At 39.1% G+C, this 22,252-nt stretch overlaps 1 protein-coding gene across 1 annotated transcript in view; it reads left to right on the top strand.

The window, feature by feature from the left end:
- Positions 1-22,252, top strand: part of CUBN (cubilin) — a 265,963-nt gene that overhangs the window by 156,307 nt on the left and 87,404 nt on the right. The window contains exons 37-40 of the mRNA XM_081553627.1: positions 10,419-10,624; positions 11,516-11,700; positions 14,491-14,683; positions 15,771-15,968. Coding sequence (XP_081409753.1) covers positions 10,419-10,624; positions 11,516-11,700; positions 14,491-14,683; positions 15,771-15,968 — 782 coding nt within the window. The remainder of the gene's footprint in view (positions 1-10,418; positions 10,625-11,515; positions 11,701-14,490; positions 14,684-15,770; positions 15,969-22,252) is intronic.

Here is a 22,252-nt window from a genome sequence, read left to right as displayed (position 1 = left end):
AGCATTCCTTATAAAACTATTGTCAAGGTGATTTTCCTTAGCTTACAAAGAGTCAGGTTCACAATGTCCCAGAATCTTAATAATAGCTAAAGTGGCAAGGGAAAGTATCACATCCAATAATTCCTAAACTCGAGGGGAAGCATTTAAAACTTTTTTGCCCCTGGAAGTAACAAGGGCATATTGCTTACTAAGGAAGACACATTGCTCCCACAGCATTACAAAATTATGAGCTACTCTAAAAGCATATATACTATCAATATAAATATTAGCAGTTTTATCCTTGGTTAAAGTATAAGCCCATGTAAAAGCATATAATTCAATCTGGGCCAAAGTAGCCTTAAGTAAGGATGCTGCTCAGCAACAGCAAAATGAGTCTTAGTAGCATATTGTTTAGTCACTAAGTCGTGTCTAACTCTTTGCAACTCCATGGACTGTAGCCTGCCAGGCTCATCTACCCATGGGATTTCCCAGGCAAGAATCCTGGAGTGGGTTGCCTTTCCTTCTCTAGAGGATCTTCCTGACCCAGGGATTGAACCTGCGTCCCTTGCATTGAAGGTGGATTCTTTATCCCTGAGCCACCGGGGAAGCCCCATAATAGCCTACCTGGAACTATTAATATGTTTGCCATTGTTCCCTTTTAAATGAGAGCATCAGTGAACCATGAAAAGCCAGCATTACCCAGTGGAATTTCCTGTAGATCATCACGAGGAGTCCGAAGGTGGTGCATCAGTGTTAAGCATCATGAGGGACTTTGTTGGTGATGGAAGGGAGAGGGTTAAGGTCCTTATAATGTAAAAGAGTTATGTGAGGAGCAATTAACAAAAGGACTGAGAAAGGTTGAATGTGATGAGAATTCAGAACTTCTACCGCATGAGATACAAAAACTGTTGAAAGGAATCTCACAATAATTTTCTTGTAATTTTAGCCAAAAGGAGTGACTGTAATGACTATAAGGCATGGGGGATATCCCCATTCTACAGGGGCCAGTTGCTGGCTGTAATACCCTGTGTGTCAGTGTTGCATTCTCTTGCTTTTCATATAAAAAGGGAAAAGAGAATCTGATCGTTGGGATGCCCAAGGACAGGTGAATTCATCAAATTGCCTTTAAGGCCTTGAAGGTTATGTCATCTCATTTCTTCTTGAAATTGGGTTGAGGATGTTATTGTTGAGTAAAACATACAGAGATTTAGCCATAAGAGAGAAATTTGGAATCCAGTTTCAGCAGTAATCAACTAGCTAGAGAAACCTTCACAGTTGTGCTTAGTTTCAGGTTTTGGGAAATGCAGGACACCACAAAGTCTGTCTGGACCTAGGTACAGCCCTTGTCCTGATAGCAGATACCCTAAATATCAAAGCTGGATTTAGGCAGACTGCAGTTTTCCTTTGGTGATCTTATGTCCCTTTAAGGCTGAAAGCTTTAGCAAGTGGATGCAGTTTTCCTGTGAGGCTTGAGATGCAGCATGAAGAAGCAAATCATCCACATGTTGCAGCTAAGTAGTTGAACCTCTAGAGAACTTTGTATGATCCAGACCAGCCTTCATGATTCCTGAGAAACAAGGACTCTGAGTAAAACCCTGAGGTGTTACTGTCCAAGTGAATTGTTCTTCTTACCAAGTAAAGGCAAAAAGGTATTATTGACTAGCTTCATCAACCAGAATGCTAGATCAATTACAGTAAAGAATTTGCTTCCAGTTGGACTGATGTCAGTAACATGTGAGAGCTGGGGACCACACAATGGAAAAGGGTAACAGTGTTGTTGCTTGTTTGGAGGTCCTAGATAAATCTGACCTTTAGCTTTTGTCACTGGTAAACTGGGAATGCTTCAGAGGATAGTACAAGGGATGATGATACCTTGAGCTTTGTAGTTTCCTAGTAGGGTTTTTGTGACTTGAAGAATATTTGTATTTAAAGACTTTTTATTAATTCTGGGAAGAGGTTTTGAGGGGTCTACTTGAATCTTCATAGGAGGTGTGTTGTGAATTTTGCCAACATCAGTTAGAGATTTTGCCCATAAGGAAGGTGGTAGCTGATTCAAAAGAGACAAATGGTAAGTATTTTCAGCATCAGCTCTAGAACCATCAGAGATGGAAGATAGAAGATGTCAAAGGGTCATCTAATTTCCCTTGTTGGTTACTTTGATGACTCCTGTCAGAATCTTGAATTATTTCCCCCTTCTGGGACAAAAATATTCCAGCATGGCACTTCTCTAAGATGTCTTGACCTGACAAATGGGTAGTACTAGAGGAACTAAGGGAAAAGCACGTGTATCTCTCAAAGCACTTAAACAAAAGGAAATTGGTTCAGAGACAGGAACCTCCTGAGACTCGTTAGATCCCCACTATCTGAATTGTTTCTGTTCTGGGCTTTTTTTAAATAGTAATGGAGTTGAACACTGAGAATGTAGCTCTGAGGTTAGTTAGGATGGGAAGAAATCCAACCCTAATTTAAAGAAATGTTCCTCCACACAAGTTAAGAGAGAAAATTAGGAAGAATTCCTGTAGTTCCTCAGAGCCCCATCAGTGAGAACTGGGAGGATATTGAAAGGCCAGTTAGAAGGCCGGTTAGAAGTGCTTCAGGCTGAAGGTGTCTGAAGCACTTAGATTTGTAACAATATCTTTTCCAGTGTCCTGGCTCTGCAATAATAGCAGATACTAGTAGGGTATGGTTTCACTTAGGAGCCTTCTTTTGCTGGGGTTGAAGATTAAGAATTTTGGCAGTCTTCCTCTGAGGTGACTCATTTGGAGTTGGAGAGAGCTGGTTTGCCACATTAACCAAATCTGGGATAGACACAATTTCCCATTCCATCCTGATCCTTGTTACTAAAAGAGAAAAGTCTCAGTTCAGCCCATTAATAAACATAGTGTTAAAAGCTACCTGGGTGAAATCAACATCTAAAGGAATATTAGAATTTTCCTTAAAAATGATGTGAAGTTGATTGTAATAATCATGAACAGTTTCATCAGATTTTTGTGTGTGAGCCTGGATTTTGTTCCAATCAGCAGGTTTTGGAAAAACCCCAGGAACAATGTGATGATGCCTCCTGGGGATTGCCTGAGCCTGATCATATAATGATAGCAGGCTGGCCTCCCAGCTGTAATTCTAGAAACCTTTCAGGATTTCCCCCAATTAGTAGTTTTCATCCAATGCTGATCCTAGCCTTCACTGATCAGCATAAGAACTAGCTGATGTAAGGTTGATAAGTTTAAATAATTATATTAAATTTTCCAGCAATCTGTGAGTATCCTCAGTTACTTTGGGAAAACTTTTGACTATAGCTCTCAATTCAGCTTTGGTTCAGGGAATACAAAAAATTAACAGTTCAGCCTCTGGATTCTTGGAAGGCTTAATTTTAAACAGACATTCCAACAAGTTCAGAGGAAAAGCGAATGAGAATAGTTTCAACAGGGGAGCTTGGTAAGAGAATTGGTATGAGGGTAATTGACAGTACAGAGGAGGAGGATAGTATAGCTAGGAAGGAGGAAGATAGCCCTGGAGATGGGATCTTAGCCATGAAGAGCCAAAAGAGAGAGACCGGATGATGCTAGGGGCAGAGCCTGAGACCGAGAAGCTGAAGAAGAGGAGCCTGAGGCACTGGGAGCCATTGTATCTCTCATTACTCATGTTTTCCTTAAAATCTTATTTTGTAAAGAAGCAATTCTAGACTCCTGATAATGTTGGGAAGCTTCCAAATACCAGTCAAAGGAAGCATTCCACTCACTTCTGGAAATTTTGAGCTATTGTAGTCCTCTTTGTTTCTAAAAAAATTTCAACTTTAGGAATTTTAAAAGTTCATCATAATGATCATTGAGATCCTAAATTGTCTTTGGTCAGGTTGGCCCATTTAGTTGGAAATGTGCATAAGGAAAAACTTCAGTTCTTAAACATCAGATTTGCCAGAGTCTCTGTTTGGAAGGTACTCTCACAATTCTTAGTTAACTGGGCTCTGATGTCTCAGAGGTTTTTCTCTAGAGTACAAGAACAATTTTCAAACATTTTGTAGCATAAGCAGCTCAGTTCAAATAGCTCACAAGCCTAAAATACCAGCCAATTCTAAGGAAATAGCTTGGTCCTGCAGGAGCTTGGCCAAAGGCTTTTTTAGCCACTTTCCAGAGACTAGCCCTTTGCAAAGGAATAGGCTGAAGGCTGGACAAAAACAGGCACAGTTTCAGTGAAACATCCTCTGCTCCCAAAGGAATGGATCAAAGGCTAGTCTGTTTCAATTGAAACAGTCTGATCTCAAATCAGACAGAAGTGCCAAGTGAGTACTTGCGTACAGAGCAAAGCATTGACCAGAAAGATGAAGCTTTAAAGTAGATTCTGAATAAAACCTAGAGAGCTTCAAATGCAAAGAGACTGTGAGCTCAGATCCAGGAGAAGGATCTTCAGACTCCAGATTTGGTGAGAAAAGCAGTGAATGACAGTGGGCTGAATTGTGGGTGCCATACCCGTTTGCTTACTGAACTACCAAAATGTGGATCTGAAATAAACAGAATGCTACATATTCCTCCAGCAAAGATGGGCTTATCCAGGATCAGCAGAGAACTGCAATTCAGGATGTATAACTGTAGTGATCTACTGCAAGTCTCTGCACAGCAGGAGGACGATACTTTTTTAGAGAGAAAAGGAAGCCAGGAGGGCAGTAAACAGAATCCATGGCTTTTATTGGCCGAGTCCATGCTAGGAGAGAGAGGAGTCTTTCTTCTTCCTGTTGGGCTCAGCTACCATCATGGGGTGTGAGAATTCCTTCTGGTTTCTCCACTCTTTATAATTGAGATTTCTTTTTATTAATTTTGACAGAAATTAATGAAAAATCACTCTAATGTTCCTCATAGAACTATAAGCCCTTTTAAATATGAAGTATGGACGTACAGTCAACAGTAGGATCCTACCACATTCTGGGTGGTCTTAGGTTAAATTAAATAACAGTAATGTATTTTCTAGAAGTAGATAGTACAAAGGACATGGTAAGTGAAAAGGGACTTTTTAATCCATCAGTAGAGAAATACTTGTAACACTGGTAGTGCCACACTGGTAATTGGTGCTTAATAAATATTGGATAATAAGACACTGGTTTTTAAAACTAAAAGGTTTTTGTTTTACTGTATCACAGATTATTGGGCTTTGGTTGATGTTATTAATTCTGTTTTGAAAAGAATATAATACCTAACTTACTGTGGAGAGAAAGGATGGTTTTGAGGACACTGCTCTGTTTATTCCAAAAATCTTGCTCCTCTTCTAGACATGCCATTCTGTGCATCAAGAATGGATTTTTTTTTTTTTTAATGAAAGAAAAGTCCTATTTCTGGACCATGTTCAAATATCTCAAGTTTCTTTCTTTTGGCCTACCAGTCAATGCCTCTTTAGGATCCAACTGGCATTGTGTCAAAACAAAGACACCCTCTGAGCACCTGAGAGGCAATGCAAATTTAAGTTGTCACAAGGGAAAGAGGTTTTGTTTGCTTTTATCTTTATAAAAAGCACAAAGTTTTGTATGGGAAGAAATATAAGTACACACACACACACATATATATATACATATATAAAAACATGTATATACACATACAGCCATATATATATATACATATGTATTTTTTATTCAACAAACATTTATTAAGCCCCTACTTTATACAGGTAAGTATTTGTTACACATATGTTAGATGCTTCATATATAAAGCACAATTTACTGTTATAATAGATGCTTTATAGCCAATGATGAATAAAATGTGAACATCATTCTTATGATAAGTCCAAAGTCCTTCACCTAGCTTACTAGACTTCATAACTGCTAAATTAAAGGGCTTTTTTCTTTTTTTTCCCTCTTGGCGTTTACCACATTCACATTCTTAAACAATCTGATGTTCAGCAGTTATCAGGAACTGGGCCAGGTACTGGGAATGTTCAAGACAGACAAGATCCCATTTTTTGTTAAGTTACTAAGAAGTTAATGTCAAGAAGCTATTTGTTTAAAACCTAGAGAGATTCATTTCATCTTTGGGGATAATCGTATCCATATAGGGCCATAGTTATGATTAGATATGTTAAATTTTAAATGTACAGCACAGGACTGATGCATGCCTGATGTTCAATGAATGTTAATTCTCTCACCCTGCCATTTCTAAAGTCTCTTGTTTGGTAGTTCAAAATTAAAATTAAATGGACAACACTGAGATCTCCTCCTAGAGGACAGAAGATAAACACAAAAAGAAAGTTTCATCCATTTTATTCTTTAATAGACACTAAATCCTGATTATTGTATAAACAAATCTTAATGCTTCATCTTTTCCCTTCTCATCCATGAAAAGTTAATTTTGATTATTTTGTCTTCCTTGCTTGAGTTTTATTTTTAAAGTATAATTTGTGGAATACAAGATGTTCCTCTTTATGCAGATGATAATGAGAAGGGCTTTATGGCAAGGCCTCTGAGTTATTTCTGCCCTGGTCTAAACTACATCCAGATGGGCACTTGGAAGCATTCCCCTGGGGTGGAGGAGAAGCATATGGAATATGTCAAGTTCTAAAACATGAGGTTTGGATTTGTGGATACTGTGATGAAATTGAGAAGGGAAAAGAACTGGAGGAATTATGGTTGAATCTGTAACACAAAAGGAGGGGGAAAATAAAACCCTCAAAGAATTTTTTAATAAAACAGATATTTAAAGGAATTAGTAGAAAGTGTATTTTATGCTGGCAGAGTCCTTTTACAATGCGATTGATCTTGGTTCAAAAATCGAAATGAGATAATGAGAAACAGAGATCATACTATTTTTGTTCCACATCGTATTTTTACTAGCAGATCTGAGCCAAAGTTTTGGAAAGAGGATAGGTTTGCTTATGAAATGAACTGGCCTAAAACAGAAACTTCCAAGAACAATAAAACTTTTTTTTAAACGTTAAATTTAATTCTAGCAGATATCCTACCATTGTTTCTAATGAAAAGCCCTTTGTGACATTTAGCATTAGATCACACCAGTCTGGTACAAAAACAGAAAAACTCAGCATTTGGTGATCTTCTGGACCCTTGGGTCAAACTTTAATGTGCATGTTGATCATCTGGGATCTTATTAAAATTCATATTCTGATTCACCTGATGCTTCATTTCAACAAGCTCTGAGGTGACGCTAATGCTGCTGGACCACATGCAATATTTTGACTAGAAAAGATTTAGGGGCAATTTTGTGTTAATTGGGTTTCCCTCAGACCATAAAGAATCTTCCTTCAATGCAGGAGACCCGGGTTCAATCCCTGGGTTGGGAAGATTCCCTTAGAGAAGAGAATGGCTACCCACGCCTGTATTCTTGCCTGGAGAATTCCATGGACAGAGGAGCCTAATGGGCTACAGTCCAAGCGGTTTCAAAAACATGACTGAGTGACTAAACACTTTCTGTTTTTGGTAAATCACCTGTAGAGAAAAATAATCACCTTTTCTTTTTTATGAGAATCAGAATGCAATTTTAGCATATTTTACATCATTGATAATATTATGGGTAATGAAACTGAGCCTGAATTTAAGAGCCAAACTTGACAACCATCCTAAGGATAGATTCAGAACAATTATTTGCCAAAACTGATTGTTCGGTTCAGTTCAGTTCAATCTCTCAGTCATGTCGAGTTTGACTCTTTGCGACCCCATGGACTGCAGCATGCCGGGCTTCCCTGTTTGTCACCAACAAACAACAATCAACAGTTGGTGATTGAGATAGACTGTAGATATAAACTGTCTCATGAAGCATCAAATTGTCAAGGAAGACAGTGGAAGTAAGACAAATATGTGGTTCATTTAGCCTGATGTGGATCTTTCCTGGTTTTTTCTGTTACTCAGTTATGTCACTTGTTTAGTTGCTAAGTTGTGTCCAACTCTTTTGCAACCCCATGGACCATAGCCTGCCAGGTTTCCCTGTCCATGGGATTTCCCAAGCAAGAATAGTGGAGTAGGTTGCCGTTTCCTTTTCCAGGAGATCCTCCCAACCTGAGTCTCCTGCATTGACTGGCAAATTCTTTACCACTGAGCCACTAGGGAAGTCGGCTAAAACAGCCTAAAATATAGACCCAGGTGATCTACATGGTAATAACCCACCTTGATGGGATTATTGAGAAGCACAGACTCCTTGCTGGAGACCTACCAATGCTAGTATCTGGCTTGGCAAGCTGATAGTGGAGCAGAGCTGACGGTTTTGCTCCTGTCCTCTGGTTGGCAATGAAGCCTCAGAGGTGTGCCTGATACATTTGATCCCTTAGTAGGGCGTGAGGTCCCAGTAACTCCAGGCTAGTCAGCTGTTGCTGACACATCCTAACCTGTTAGTTGCGACAGAGCCCCTGAAGGGTGCTGGCTTACCATCGTCATGGGAAAGCCTGCTTGTGTTGAGCAGTACCTGAAAGATACACAGCAGGGAAGTAAGTTTTCTCTTCTGGAGACCTTTCCCCCCTTCCCAACAGTTTCTTTTCTTTCTTTTTAAAAAAATTAATTCATTTTTACTTGACTGCACTGGCTCTCAGTGCGCCATGTATCTTTTTTAGTCTTGGCATGCAAACCCTTAGTTGAGGCGTGTGGGATCTAATTCCCTGACCAGGGATCAAACCTGAGTCTCCCACATCAGGAGCGCAGAGTCTTAGCCACGGGACCACCAGGGAAGTTCAACAGTTTCTGTAATCTTGCTAAGCCATTCTTTCTTCTTCTCTTTATCTTGTCCTTCTCAGCAAAAATTAATTACTTCTGAAAAAAGAATAGTTTGCACTCACTTCATTTACTTTTTAAAAAATCATTAAATTATTTTTTTATTTAAAAAATAATTTTAAATGAATAAAATATTACGAGGCAGCAAAAGTTCCCCATCCATATCCGCATACCTTCTCATCACAGAGATAACCGGTGTTTTGAATTTTATGTTTATCACCTCTATGCAAGTTTATATACTTTTATTATATGTATATTTTATGTATATATATCAGTTCAGTTCAGTTCAGTTGCTCAGTTGTGTCCGACTCTTCACGACCCCATGGACTGCAGCACACCAGGCTTCCCTGTCCATCACCAACTCCCAGAGTTTACTCAAACTTGTGTCCATTGAGTTGGTGATGCCATACACCTGTCTCCATACACACTACATAATATTGCTTTCTGTTTCATTCTTTATGTAAGTGCAGTAATACTTACTGATTTTGCTGAAATTATACTAAATTTATAGATTGATTTTGGAAGAATCTTTATATTAAAGACTTTTCATAATAAATTTGGATATCTCTCCATTTATTCAGTCTCCTTTTAGATCCTTCACTAAAAGTTTATATTTTTTCTATGAAAGTCTTGTAGATATTTTGTTACATTTATTCCTAGGCATCTTGTTTTTTATTGCTATTAAAAATGGCATCTGTTTAAAAATTATGGATGTACCCTGACCACCTTACCTAAAATAACCTTCCTTAATGACTACACTTTTTCCTCCTAGAATTTATCACTGCCTCATAGTATTTCTATTTCTCTGTTTATTATCTACTTCTCCTAGAATGTAAGTTTCCCAAAGGAAGGAACATTATTTTCTTCATTATCTTGTCCCAGTGTCCAATATAATAGAGAGACAAGTATCTGTTGTATGAATGTTGACTTAGGTACGGTTCCTAAATTTTTGTTTGCTGATATAAGGAAACCATATTAGTTTTTGCCTATTATCTTATCCAGCAGCCATTCTATTTTCTAGAATGTCAAAAATTGTATGTCTTGTGTGCTTCTCTATCTTCAGTGCCTAGAAAAGGCGCTCAGTGGATATTTATGAATAAGCAAGTGCTCTTAAATATTGATTGGTAGCACTTGCCTTCCAGTTCTTACAGCAATTCTCCCTTTCCCTGACTTATTGTCCTGAAGAACCCTTCAGTATATCGTGCAACAAAGTGATGAGAGCAGGCTTTCCTGTGTTATTTCTTATTTAAAAGAAATGTTTAAAAAACTTTTACCTCTAAGTGGGTAGCTCTCATCCAGTGAGAAAATTTCCCTCTATTTCTAATTTTCTAGAGTTTTTATGATGAATCCGTCTTCAGTTTTATCAAACACTTTTCTGCATTTGTGCAGAAAACACTAATTCTCCCTTTGTGTATTTTTGGATCTATTTTCTCTTTTAATCTGTGTGTGTGTGTATGACAAATTGTTCTAAGATCTTTTTATCTTAAACCATTGTGAGCTTAACCTGGTTAAAATTTACATATCTTACAGATTGATGGATTCATTTAGCTAATATTCTATGTAAGATTTTTCATCTGCATTGTTAAGTGAGTAAAATAAATGTTTTGAGTTAGCTAAAAGACACTTTATTGAAGTTAAAGAAAAAAATTTGACAAGTGAACAGGTCAACTCAGCAAGTTAACTGAGGAGAATCCCCAAATGTATTTGATCAATTTAACCCCTAATTTATTTATTTTTTTCCAATCAGAGCTTTCCAGTTGGAGGAGTCTCAGGACTGCAGCAGAGATTTTGTGGAGGTCCGGGAAGGGAATGCCACTGGGCGCCTGGTGGGACGATACTGTGGAAACACCCTCCCCCTCAATTATTCATCCGCTCTTGGACACATCCTGTGGATCAGATTTGTCTCCGACGGCTCGGGCAGTGGCATGGGCTTCCAAGCTGCATTTGCCAACAGTGAGTTGGTTGTTTTAGTGATAGCTTCCAGAAGATGTCCTGCAAACTAGGAAGGATAGCAGTGGTTTCAGTAATGCATTAAGAACAATTTATTTATTGTCTCTGTGGAATTACTTTATAATGTATTAGAAAAACTAAATTATATATCATTGGCTCATAAAGAGCCAGGGAGAGCATTCTCAGTAGCTCTAATATTCTTTTTAAGCTCTAGTGTCTGCCTAATTTTAAGTTAAACTTTTTTGTGATAGTGTGTCAAAAGAGTTTTTTAAATTATATTTTGGTTTCAGTTTGGTATTCTCATGTCAAATGTGTTTCATTTGATGCCATAAACTCTATAGTCTTCTAATTAAAAACATTTAGTATTACTTTAGGATACTCGTAAGTGCTCAGATGTTATAACAGGATATTTTTCTAATAAGATAAAGTATGAAATATTTTTATTTTCTAACTCAACTTTTTCATAATGAGTTATTCTACATGTGATTCAAAATGTCAGTTTCTCTTTTATAATTTTAAAACATTTGTTTCATTCTTTTGTAAGACAAAATAAAATAAACCAAAATTATAGAACAGGGCTTGTAATGTCCCTTCCCTTGTCTCCAGTTCTCCTGGGGTCTGGGAACCCATTTTACATGGAAAGCTATTGCTTGTTTTCACACCGAGGAGCCTTCCAGGGAGATGGAATTCCATTCACAATATCAACTCTTCTCCAAGGAATTAATAGATAGCAGAGAAACCACAAGGGAAGCAGTATTTCTTTCAGTGTTGAGAAAAGAAATTGCAGTCAATTAAAAGTCCATCCTTTTCAATACCCCTTGCCTTTTGTTTCTTTCATTTGATTAAAAAGCTGTTCTAAGTAGGTCTAATTTACTACCCTGTTTTCCTTCCTAGTATTTGGCAATGATAACATTGTGGGAACTCATGGGAAAATTGCCTCTCCCTTGTGGCCTGGAAATTATCCCCACAACTCCAATTACCAATGGATAGTGAATGTGGAGGAATCTCAGGTTATTCATGCCAGAATCTTGGAGATGGACATGGAGGGCACACTTAACTGCTATTATGACAAATTGAAGGTGAGTTTTTAAGAGCAATTGATGTTTATACATTTTGGTGAATTGGTTTTGGCAATGATAGATCCAAGTTATTGTCTATTCAAGCATTTGCAAATCATAGCGGATGGTCTACCCTACCCCATGAATAACACTGCTAGGTTACCCAAACAATGGTAATTCTGGTATTAAATTTGTTACTTTTGATTCTGTAGCTAACTTTTTTCAGCATTATTGTAATTCTTCTGTTGGTCTTGTCTAAGCATGTATATTTATCTTAATTAAGTATTTATCTTATTTTATGTCCCATTACCCTGTTCATTCTTATGTTAGAGTGCTAAAAATTTGAACAATCATTTTAAAATAAGTATAAGTACTTATATTTAAGTATAAAAGTTGTGGTGATCATTGCCTTTCAGACATTGGCTACTGTACCAATTCCCGAAGCACTATCAAATTACTTTTCATCCAGCTTTACTGAGATATATTTGACAAATAAATACTGTGTATATTTAAGATGTACAATTGGGTCTTTTCATATATGTACACACTATAAAATAATAATCACAATCAAGCTAGTTGACACATACATCACATCAGTTACCATCTTCTTTATTTTTGGTTTGATGAGAACACATAAGATGTGCCCTGTTAGCAAATATCAAGTGTTATAATGAACTGTTATTAGCTATAGTCACATTGCTCTACTTTACATCTTTAGAATTATTAATCTTGCACTACTGAAACTTTGTACCCTTTGACCAGATCCCTATTTCCCACTAGCCCATCTCCTGGCAACCACACTCTATTCCCTGCTTCTATGGATTTGACGTTTTTACGATCAGATTCTTGAAGGCCAAGATGCCATCTTATTCATTTTAGGTCCACAATGCTTCACATAGGATCCAGTACTTGATAGATGCTCGTGTGTTGGACATAATTATTAGATAATTTGAAATCTGAACTTATATAACAGCTTCAACTAAGAAATTTGTAATAACACTTATAACAAATTTATTCAAATTATGTACAAGATGGAGGGAAGGATGTAAAGTGTAATTGGATAGCATCCATTCATGGGTGCAGAAAACTAAATGTGCTCAAGACTATGTATTTGGAAATTGTCATCATTGAAAAAGCAAGAGAGTTTCAGAAAAACATCTATTTCTGCTTTATTGACTATTCCAAAGCCTTTGACTGTGTGGATCATAATAAACTGTGGACAATTCTTCAAGAAATGGGAATACCAGACCACCTGACCTGTCTCTTGAGAAACCTGTATGCAGGTCAGGAAGCAACAGTTAGAATTGGACATGGAACAACAGACTGGTTCCAAATAGGAAGAGGAGTACGTCAAGGCTGTATATTGTCACCCCACTTATTTAACTTATATGCAGAGGATACCATGAGAAACGCTGGGCTGGAAGAAACACAAGCTAGAATCAAGATTGCCGGGAGAAATGTCAATAACCTCAGATATGCAGATGACACCACACTTATGGCAGAAAGTGCAGAGGATTAAAAAGCCTCTTGATGAAAGTGAAAGAGGAGAGTGAAAAAGTTGGCTTAAAGTTCAACATTCAGAAACTAAGATCATGGCATCTGGTCCCATCACTTCATGGGAAATAGATGGAGAAACAATGGAAACAGTGTCAGACTTTATTTTTTTGGGCTCCAAAATCACTGCTGATGGTGATTGCAGCCATGAAATTAAAAGACGCTTACTCCTTGGAAGGAAAGTTATGACCAACCTAGATAGCATATTTAAAAGCAGAGACATTACTTTGCCAACAAAGGTCTATCTAGTCAAGGCTATGGTTTTTCCAGTGGTCATGTATGGATGTGAGAGTTGGACTGTGAAGAAAGCTGAGCGCCGCAGAATTGATGCTTTAGAACTGTGGTGTTGGAGAAGACTCTTGAGAGTCCCTTGGACTGCAAGGAAATCCAACCAGTCCATCCTAAAGGAGATCAGTCCTGGGTGTTCATTGGAAGGACTGATGTTGGAGCTGAAACTCCAATACTTTGGCCACCTCATGTGAAGAGTTGACTCATTGGAAAAAAACCTGATGCTGGGAAGGATTGGGGGCAGGAGGAGAAGGGGATGACAGAGGATGAGATGGCTGGATGGCATCGCTGACTCGATGGACATGAGTTTGTGTAGACTCCGGGAGTTGGTGATGGACAGGGAGGCCTGGCGTGCTTTAATTCATGGGATCGCAAAAAGTTGGACACAACTGAGCGACTGAACTGAACTGAGCTAGATAATCTAACATTTTGAACCAAATGAAAGCAATTTCTTGAGCTTTGAGTGTGCTGAACCCATGCAAGCTATGATTCTTCTGTTGTTGCCAATTCTGCTTCTTTACTTCTTTGGAAAGAAACTCTGTTTTTTTACTTACCTGTGGATAGGTGAGCTCCTTCAGGACACCTGTCCACTTTCTCTCATGAAACTTTTCCTTTTTCTTGTTACTTTTCCCCTTTCTTCCCAATTCCTTTCCCCAAAGCACATTCAGTAAGCACTGTTGTGCAACTATCTTGGTTGCTACTTTTCTACCCACAAATCGTCTAGTGAGCTACATCACATGGAGCATGTTTATTAATATAATTCTGCAGGAATGAGAAATAATTTTAAAATACATTTAATTGTTTGCAATCATATTTTGTATTTCATTATACTTTCTTTTTAAACTTATATGTAATGTTTACTTATTTATGATAAAATTATAATAGGTTATCCTTTTGACTTTCTATTTATGAAGAAAATGGAGGTGATTCCCTAAGTTCAGTGCTTTGTTCTCTGTCTTTTCCATGCAGATTTACGATGGGGCTGGCATTCACTCCCGCCTAGTTGGAACCTACTGTGGTACCCAAACTGGCTCTTTCAGCTCCACTGGAAGTTCTCTGACATTTCAGTTTTCTTCTGACTCTTCAATCTCAGGGAGAGGATTCCTTTTGGAGTGGTTTGCAATGAATGCCTCTGTTGGACCTTTACCTACCATTGCGACAGGTCTGTGTAGTAATAAATGGCATTCTTTATAGGGGCTGATATGTGTAGGCTAATATCTCCAAGATCCCTACTAATAAAGGCCAGTAACACAAATGAATAAGAATAATAACTGCAGTCTCAAAACCCTTCCTTCGTATGTTCAGGTGTTCTTTTAATCTCATAAATACATAAAGATTACATGTTTATTCCAAAAAGTGCTGGTTTCCCATTATATTTTCATAATAATTAAGGGCTTAAAAAAACACATTTATTTTGATTAATTAATTTATTTGGCTGCTCCAGGTCTTAGGACATAGGATCGTTCATCTTTATTGGTTGTGGCTTCTGGGATCTTTAGTGGTGGCATGTGGAATCTTTTTTTTTTTAGTTGGGTATGTGAATCTAGTTCCCTGACCAGGGATTGAACCCAGATCCCCTGCACTGGTAGCAGAGTCTTAGCTGCTGGACCATCAGGGAAGTCCTGATAATTGAGAGTTTGATATCCACAAGACATTACACTTACAGTTTCTAGAGATCACTTTAGAGATCTCTGAAAGTTTGGTTTTCAAATACCATGCACACACACACAATAGTTAAAGATCAACTGATAGAAGTATTTTCCTCTGTATTAAATATCCTTTATTTTTCCTCTGTTATTATAAGTGTACTTTCAGAAATGCTTCTCTTGGTACTTAGCAGGTGGTAAACTGTCATGTTTCAAGGTAAAGGTGGCCTAAATTGTAAGCTTTTATTTTATTTTCCTGCTTTAAAGATATGTTAGATTCCCTTAGTAAGCTGTGTTTTGGGAGACTGTTAAGCAACTGAACGACTACAACAGTATGGGCTTACTTCATGCTTGACAAATAATAGACACTTGATAACTGGGTGAAGTGGCAAAATTATGGTGAAAACAGTAGAATACAATGTGTTTTTCTTCAAAAAATTAAGGAAATCACAGCTGTCTGAATCAGTGTAAAAATATTTATAAATTTCTTTGAGAAAATTGTTTGAATTTGGTTGTTTCAGTATAGGATTGTGGTTTTAAAGTGAAAATGCTGCCTTCTTTTTTACCAGTGGTATTTCAAAGCTGTTGCTTTTCATTCTGCAGGTGCTTGTGGTGGGTTCCTGCAGACAGGAGATGCTCCAGTCTTTCTCTACTCCCCAGGCTGGCCTGAAAGCTACAGTAATGGCGCCAACTGTATGTGGCTCATCCAGGCTCCAGATTCTACTGTGGAACTCAACATCCTTTCCCTGGACATTGAATCTCATAAAACATGCAGCTATGATACACTTGTGATAAGAGATGGTGAGAAACATTTAAAAAGCAAAATAAAGCAAAGACCTACCAAGTTTCAACCCTGACACATATTTAGTTACATTCAGTTATAATCATACTTGTTTACTGCCTTCATCCAGTTTGTATGGAATCATGAGATACTAGAATTGGCTCCATTTATGCAGAACACAGGCTTCCCTGGTGGCTCAGTGGTAAAGAATCAGCCTGCCATTGCAAGAAATGCAGGTTCGATCTCTGATCCAGGAAGATGCCCTGGAGAAGTAAATGGCAACCCACTCCAGTATTCGTGCCTGAAGAATCCCATGGTCAGAGGAGCCTGGTGGGCTACAGTCCAGAGGGTTGCAAAGAGCCAGACACAACTTAGCAACTGAACAACAATAACAACTACAGAACATAAGGAAAATATTAAATTGCCCATAGCAAGATAATTCACACACTACACACTATGTCAGGGAGAGCATGAGGAAACATTGCATCTGGTTTAAGTAGGAAATTATAATCTGAGTTTCCAGGTTGTGCTGCTTTCTCATTTAAAGGCTGTGGAAATCAATCTTGATGTGTTATATCCATGGCTTTAAGATCCAAGTATGAAAAGTACTTATAATTTCAGTGTATTCAGTTTTCCATGTCTACTGAATCTCTGGGTAGAATGGGTTGAAAAGTGAAATTCACTCAGTTTTGTCTGACTCTTTGTGACCCCATGGTCTATACAGTCGGTGAAATTCCCCAGGACAGGATACTGGAGTGGGTAGCCTTTCCCTTCTCCAGAGGATCTTCCCAACCCAGGTATCGAACCTAGGTTTCCCGCATTGTAGGCAGATTCTTTACCAGCTGAGCTACCAGGGAAGCCCCCAGAATGGATAGAATTAAGGGCTAATAGTTTTCATCTTTTCCTTGTAGCAGTGCTAGACAGGGAATGAGAGGTGTGACTAATGCTTTAGAGCAAGATGTACAGAGTTGTAACTTCACGATCTGCATGGAACAGAGGAGAAGAGGGAGGCCGTGTCCTCTTGTCAGTGTTTCTTACTGTTTGATTCCCAGACCAGCAGCATCAACATCACTTGGGAACTTGTTAGTGATGCACATTCAGTGCCACACCCCAGATCAGCTAAACTAGAAACTCTCAGATGGGTTCTAGATCTGTCTCCAGTTCAGGTCAAAATGAGGGTGGGGAGAATAAGACAGGATTGGGCAAGTACAGAGCCAGATCCTGTCTTCATTCAAAACTGGAATATTTTATTCACCTTACATTTCATTTCCATTTTTGAAAGATTGCACTAAAATATTTTTATCTTGATTTCTGAGGTCTTTGATGTCTTCTTAAATTTTGCCCCCATTATATCTACTACTGTGGGCAAGAACCCCTTAGAAGAAATGGAGTAGCCATCATAGTCAACAAAAGAGTGCAAAATGCAGTACTTGAATGCAAGCTCAAAAACAACAGATGATCTCTACTCATTTCCAAGACAAACCATTCACTATCCAAGTCTATGCCCCGACGAGTAATGCTGAAGAAGCTAAAGTTGAACAGATCTCCGAAGACCTACAAGACCTTCTAGAACTAACACCCAAAAAAGATGTCCTTTTCATGGTATGGGACTGGAATGCAAAAGTAGGAAGTCAAGAAACACCTGGAGTAACAGGAAAATTTGGCCTTGGAGTACAGAATGAAGCAGGGCAAAGGCTCATAGAGTTTTGCCAAGAGAACCCACTGGTCATAGCAAACACCCTCTTCCAACAACACAAGAGAAGATTACACATGGACATCACCAGATGGTCAGTTACACATGGACATCACCAGATGGTCAATACTGGAATCAGATTGATTATACTCTTTGCAGCCAAAGATGGAGAAGTTCTATACAGTAAGCAAAAATAAAACTGGGGGCTGACTGTGGCTCAGATCATGAACTCCTTATTGCCAAATTCAGACTTAAATTGAAGAAAGTAGGGAAAACCGCTAGACCATTCAGGTATGACTTAAATGAAATCCCTTACGATTATACAGCGGAAGTGAGAAATAGATTCAAGGGATTAGATCTGATGGACTGAGTGCCTCAAGAACTATGGATGGAGGTTCATGACATTGTACAGGAGACAGGGATCAAGACCATCCCCAAGTAAAAGAAATGACAAAAAGCAAAATGGCTGTCTGAGGAGGCCTTACAAATAGCTGTGAAAAGAAGAGAAGTGAAAGGCAGAGGAGAAAAGGAAATATATACCCATTTGAATGCAGAGTTCCAAAGAAGAGCAAGGAGATAAGAAAGCCTTCCTCAGTGATCAATGCAAAGAAATAGAGGAAAACAATAGAATGGGAAAGACTAGAGATCTTTTCAAGAAAATTAGAGATACCAAGGGAATATTTCATGCAAAGATGGGCTCAATAAAGGACAGAAATGGTATGGACCTAACAGGAGCTAAAGATATTAAGAAGAGGTGGCAAGAATACACAGAAGAACTATACGAAAAAGATCTTCATGACCCAGATAATCACAATGTTATAATCACTAACCTAGAGCCAGACATCCTGGAATGCAAAATCAAGTGGGCCTTAGGAAGCATCACTACAAACAAAGCTAGAGGAGGTGATGGGATTCTAGTTGAGCTATTTCAAATCCTCAAAGATGATGCTGTGAAAGTGCTGCACTCAATGTGCCAGCAAATTTGGAAAACTCAGCAGTGGCCACAGGATTAGAAAAGGTCAGTTTCATTCCAATCCCAAAGAAAGGCAATGCCAAAGATTGTTCAAACTACCGCACAATTGCACTCATCTCACACGCTAGTAAGGCAATGCTCAAAATTCTCCAAGCCAGGCTTCAACAGTACATGAACCATGAACTTCCAGATGTTCAAGCTGGTTTTAGAAAAGACAGAGGAACCAGAGATCAAATTGCCAACATCGGCTGGATCATCAAAAAAGCAAGAGAGTTCCAGAAAAACATCTATTTCTGCTTTATTGACTATGCCAAAGCCTTTGATTGTGTGGATCACAAGAAACTGTGGAAAATTCTTCAAGAGATGGGAATACCAGACCACCTGATCTGCCTCCTTAGAAACCTGTATGCAGGTCAGGGAGCAACAGTTAGAATGGGACATGGAACAACAGACTGGTTCCAAATCTGGAAAGGAGTACATTAAGGCTGTAATTGTCACCCTGCTTATTTAACTTATATGCAGAGTATATCATGTGAAATGCCGAGCTGGATGAAGCACAAACTGGAATCAAGATTGCCAGGAGAAATATCAATAACCTCAGATATGCAGTGACACCACCCTTATGGCAGAAAGTGAAGAAGAACTAAAGAGCCTCTTGATGAAAGTGAAAGAGGAGAGTGAAAAAGTTGGCTTAAAGCTTAACATTCAGAAAACTAAGATCATGGCATCTGGTCCCATCACTTCATGGCAAACAGGTGGGGAAACAGTGGAAACAGTGACAGACTTTACTTTGGGGGGCTCCAAAATCACTGCAGATGGTGACTGTAGCCATGAAATTAAAAGACACTTACTCCTTGGAAGAAAAGCCATGACCAACCTAGACAACACATTAAAAAGCAGAGACATTACTATGCCGCCAAAGGTCCATCAGGTCAAATCTATAGTTTTTCCAATAGTCAGGTATGGATGTGAGAATTGGACTATAAAGAAAGCTGAGCACCAAAGAATTGATGCTTTTGAACTGTGGTGTTGGAGAAGACTCTTGAGAGTCCCTTGGACTGCAAGGAAATCCAACCAGTCCATCCTAAAGGAAATCAGTTCTGAATATTCTTTGGTAGGACTGATGCTGAAGCTGAAACTCCAATACTTTGGCTGCCTGATGCAAAGAACTGACCCTTTGAAAAGACCCTGATGCTAGGAAAGATTGAGGGCAGGAGGAGAAAGGGACAACAGAGGATGAGATGGTTGGATGGCTTCACCAACTCAATGGTCATGAGTTTGGGTAAACTCTGGGAGTTGGTGATGGACAGGGAGGCCTGGTATGCTGCAGTCCATGGGCTCGCAAGGAGTCAGACATGACTGAGTGACTGAACTGAACTGAACTGAGGTGCTCCCCTCTCCTGACCCTTGTCTCTGCCTCCAGGTGATGGTCTCTACAGCTGGGGAGGCATTAGTCTGCATGACAGGTCTTGCAACCTCAGTGCCTGCCTAGACAGCAGGTGACATCTAGTGAAGTGTCAAACTGGAGAACAGCAACCTAGACAGCATATTAAAAAGCAGAGATATTACTTTGCCAACAAAGGTCCGTCTAGTCAAGGCTATGGTTTTTCCAGTGGTCATGTATGGATGTGAGAGTTGGACTATAAAGAAAGCTGAGCACTGAAGAATTGATGCTTTTGAACTGTGGTGTTGGAGAAGTCCCTTGGACTGCAACGAGATCCAACCAGTCCATCCTAAAGGAGATCAGTCCTGGGTGTTCATTGGAAGGACTGATGTTGAAGCCGAAACTCCAAGACTTTGGCCACCTGGTGTGAAGAACTGACTCATTTGAAAGACCCTGATGCTGAGAAAGGTTGAATGTGGAAGGAGAAGGGAACGACAGAGGATGAGATGGTTGGATGGCATCACTGACTCAATGGACATGGGTTTGGGTGGACTCCGGCAGTTGGTGATAGATAGGGAGGCCTGGTGTGCTGCGGTTCATGGGGTCGCAAAGAGTCAGACATGAATGAGCGACTGAACTGAACTAGGAGTGCAGGCTCAGCATTATGGATTTTATTTCCCAAAAGATACAAGAAGCATAGAATTTTCTATGAATTTCCTAGTTATTAAATTTTGGCAATTAATGAAAAATGCTTCATAGCATTTTTTTGGACCAAACAAACGAGTTTGCTCTAGGCCCACAGGTGTCTAATGTGCATTTTCATGTCTCCTTTATTCCGTCAAGCATAGACCCCCCCTGCTAATTATAGTGAGGAAAAATCAAATGGCAGAGTATCTTCGCTTTCCTGCTGTAGGGTAGTAGCTGGGCAGTAGGTGAAGACTCAGGTCCATCATATAAACGTGTTTAGATGGTACACCATAACTTTCAATCTTTTTCCTATCAACAGTCTCCTCTAAGCACATTGCTCAGAGGAAGTATCATTTTTCCTCCTTTTTTTATTCTTTCTTTAGAAAAGAAATGAAAATCAAAAGACCCAACTCAGTCTCACTGAAAGATAAAATATACACTTGTGAAATAAGTAACAACATATCACTTCAGTTCAGTCACTCAGTTGTGTCTGACTCTTTGCGACTCCATGAACCGCAGCACGCCAGGCCTCCGTGTCCATCACCAACTCCCAGAGTCCACCCAAACCCATGTCCATTGAGTTGGTGATGCCATCCAACCATTTCATCCTCTGTCGTCCCCTTCTCCTCCTGCCCTCAATCTTTCCCAGCTCCAGGGTCTTTTGAAATGAGTCAGCTCTTCGCATGAGGTCGCCAAAGTATTGGAGTTTCAGCTTCAACACCAGTCCTACCAACGAACACCCAGGACTGATCTCCTTTAGGATGGACTGGTTGGATCTCCTTGCAGTCCAGGGTTCTCTCGAGAGTCTTCTCCAACACCACAGTTCAAAAGGATCAATTCTTCGGTGCTCAGCTTTCTTTATAGTCCAACTCTCACATCCATACATGACCACTGGAAAAACCATAGCCTTGACTAGACGGACCTTTGTTAACAAAGTAACGTCTCTGCTTTTTAATATTCTGTCTAGGTTGGTCATAACTTTCCTTTCAAGGAGTAAATGTCTTTTAATTTTATGGCTGCAGTCACCATCTGCAGTGATTTTGGAGCCCAGAAAAATCAAATCTGACACTGTTTCCACTGTTTCCCCATCTAGAGAATCCCAAGTAAGACAGTAGGCACTGAGAGAGGGCATCAGAGGGCAGACAGATGGAAACCACAATCACAGACAACTAGCCAATATGCTCACACGGACCACAGCCTTGTCTAATTCAGTGTAACGACATATAAGCTTCAAATTTTTCTGATGCAGATAATTAGAAATTAAGTCAACAGATTTGGGCTGAAATATATAGCAAAATAGCATAATGAAGATAACAATGCAAGAGGAATTACAGATAAACTTCTGAATGATAAAATAATGCATAGTTACCAGAAGTCAGAGCTCCTCTAAAGAATGCCAGGTATTTATAGCTGTGCCACTACATTCGGGAACTTGTTTTCTAAATTAGCTAGTAACAAGTGAGTTTTAGGTTGTGGTCAATGTCAAAAAAGAATCATTTTGCCAGTTGAGTGAAAGGGTCAATTTCCTCATGTCTTATATTCTATTTTTATGTATTTTTTAAGTTTG

This window comes from Giraffa tippelskirchi, chromosome 13, assembly GCF_054371585.1.
Source record: "Giraffa tippelskirchi isolate mGirTip1 chromosome 13, T2T-mGirTip1v1.2.pri, whole genome shotgun sequence".
In the NCBI taxonomy this organism is placed as follows: Eukaryota; Metazoa; Chordata; class Mammalia; order Artiodactyla; family Giraffidae; genus Giraffa; species Giraffa tippelskirchi.
The sequence above is the reverse complement of the archived record's forward strand: the minus strand, read 5'-3'. Positions and strand labels throughout refer to the sequence as shown.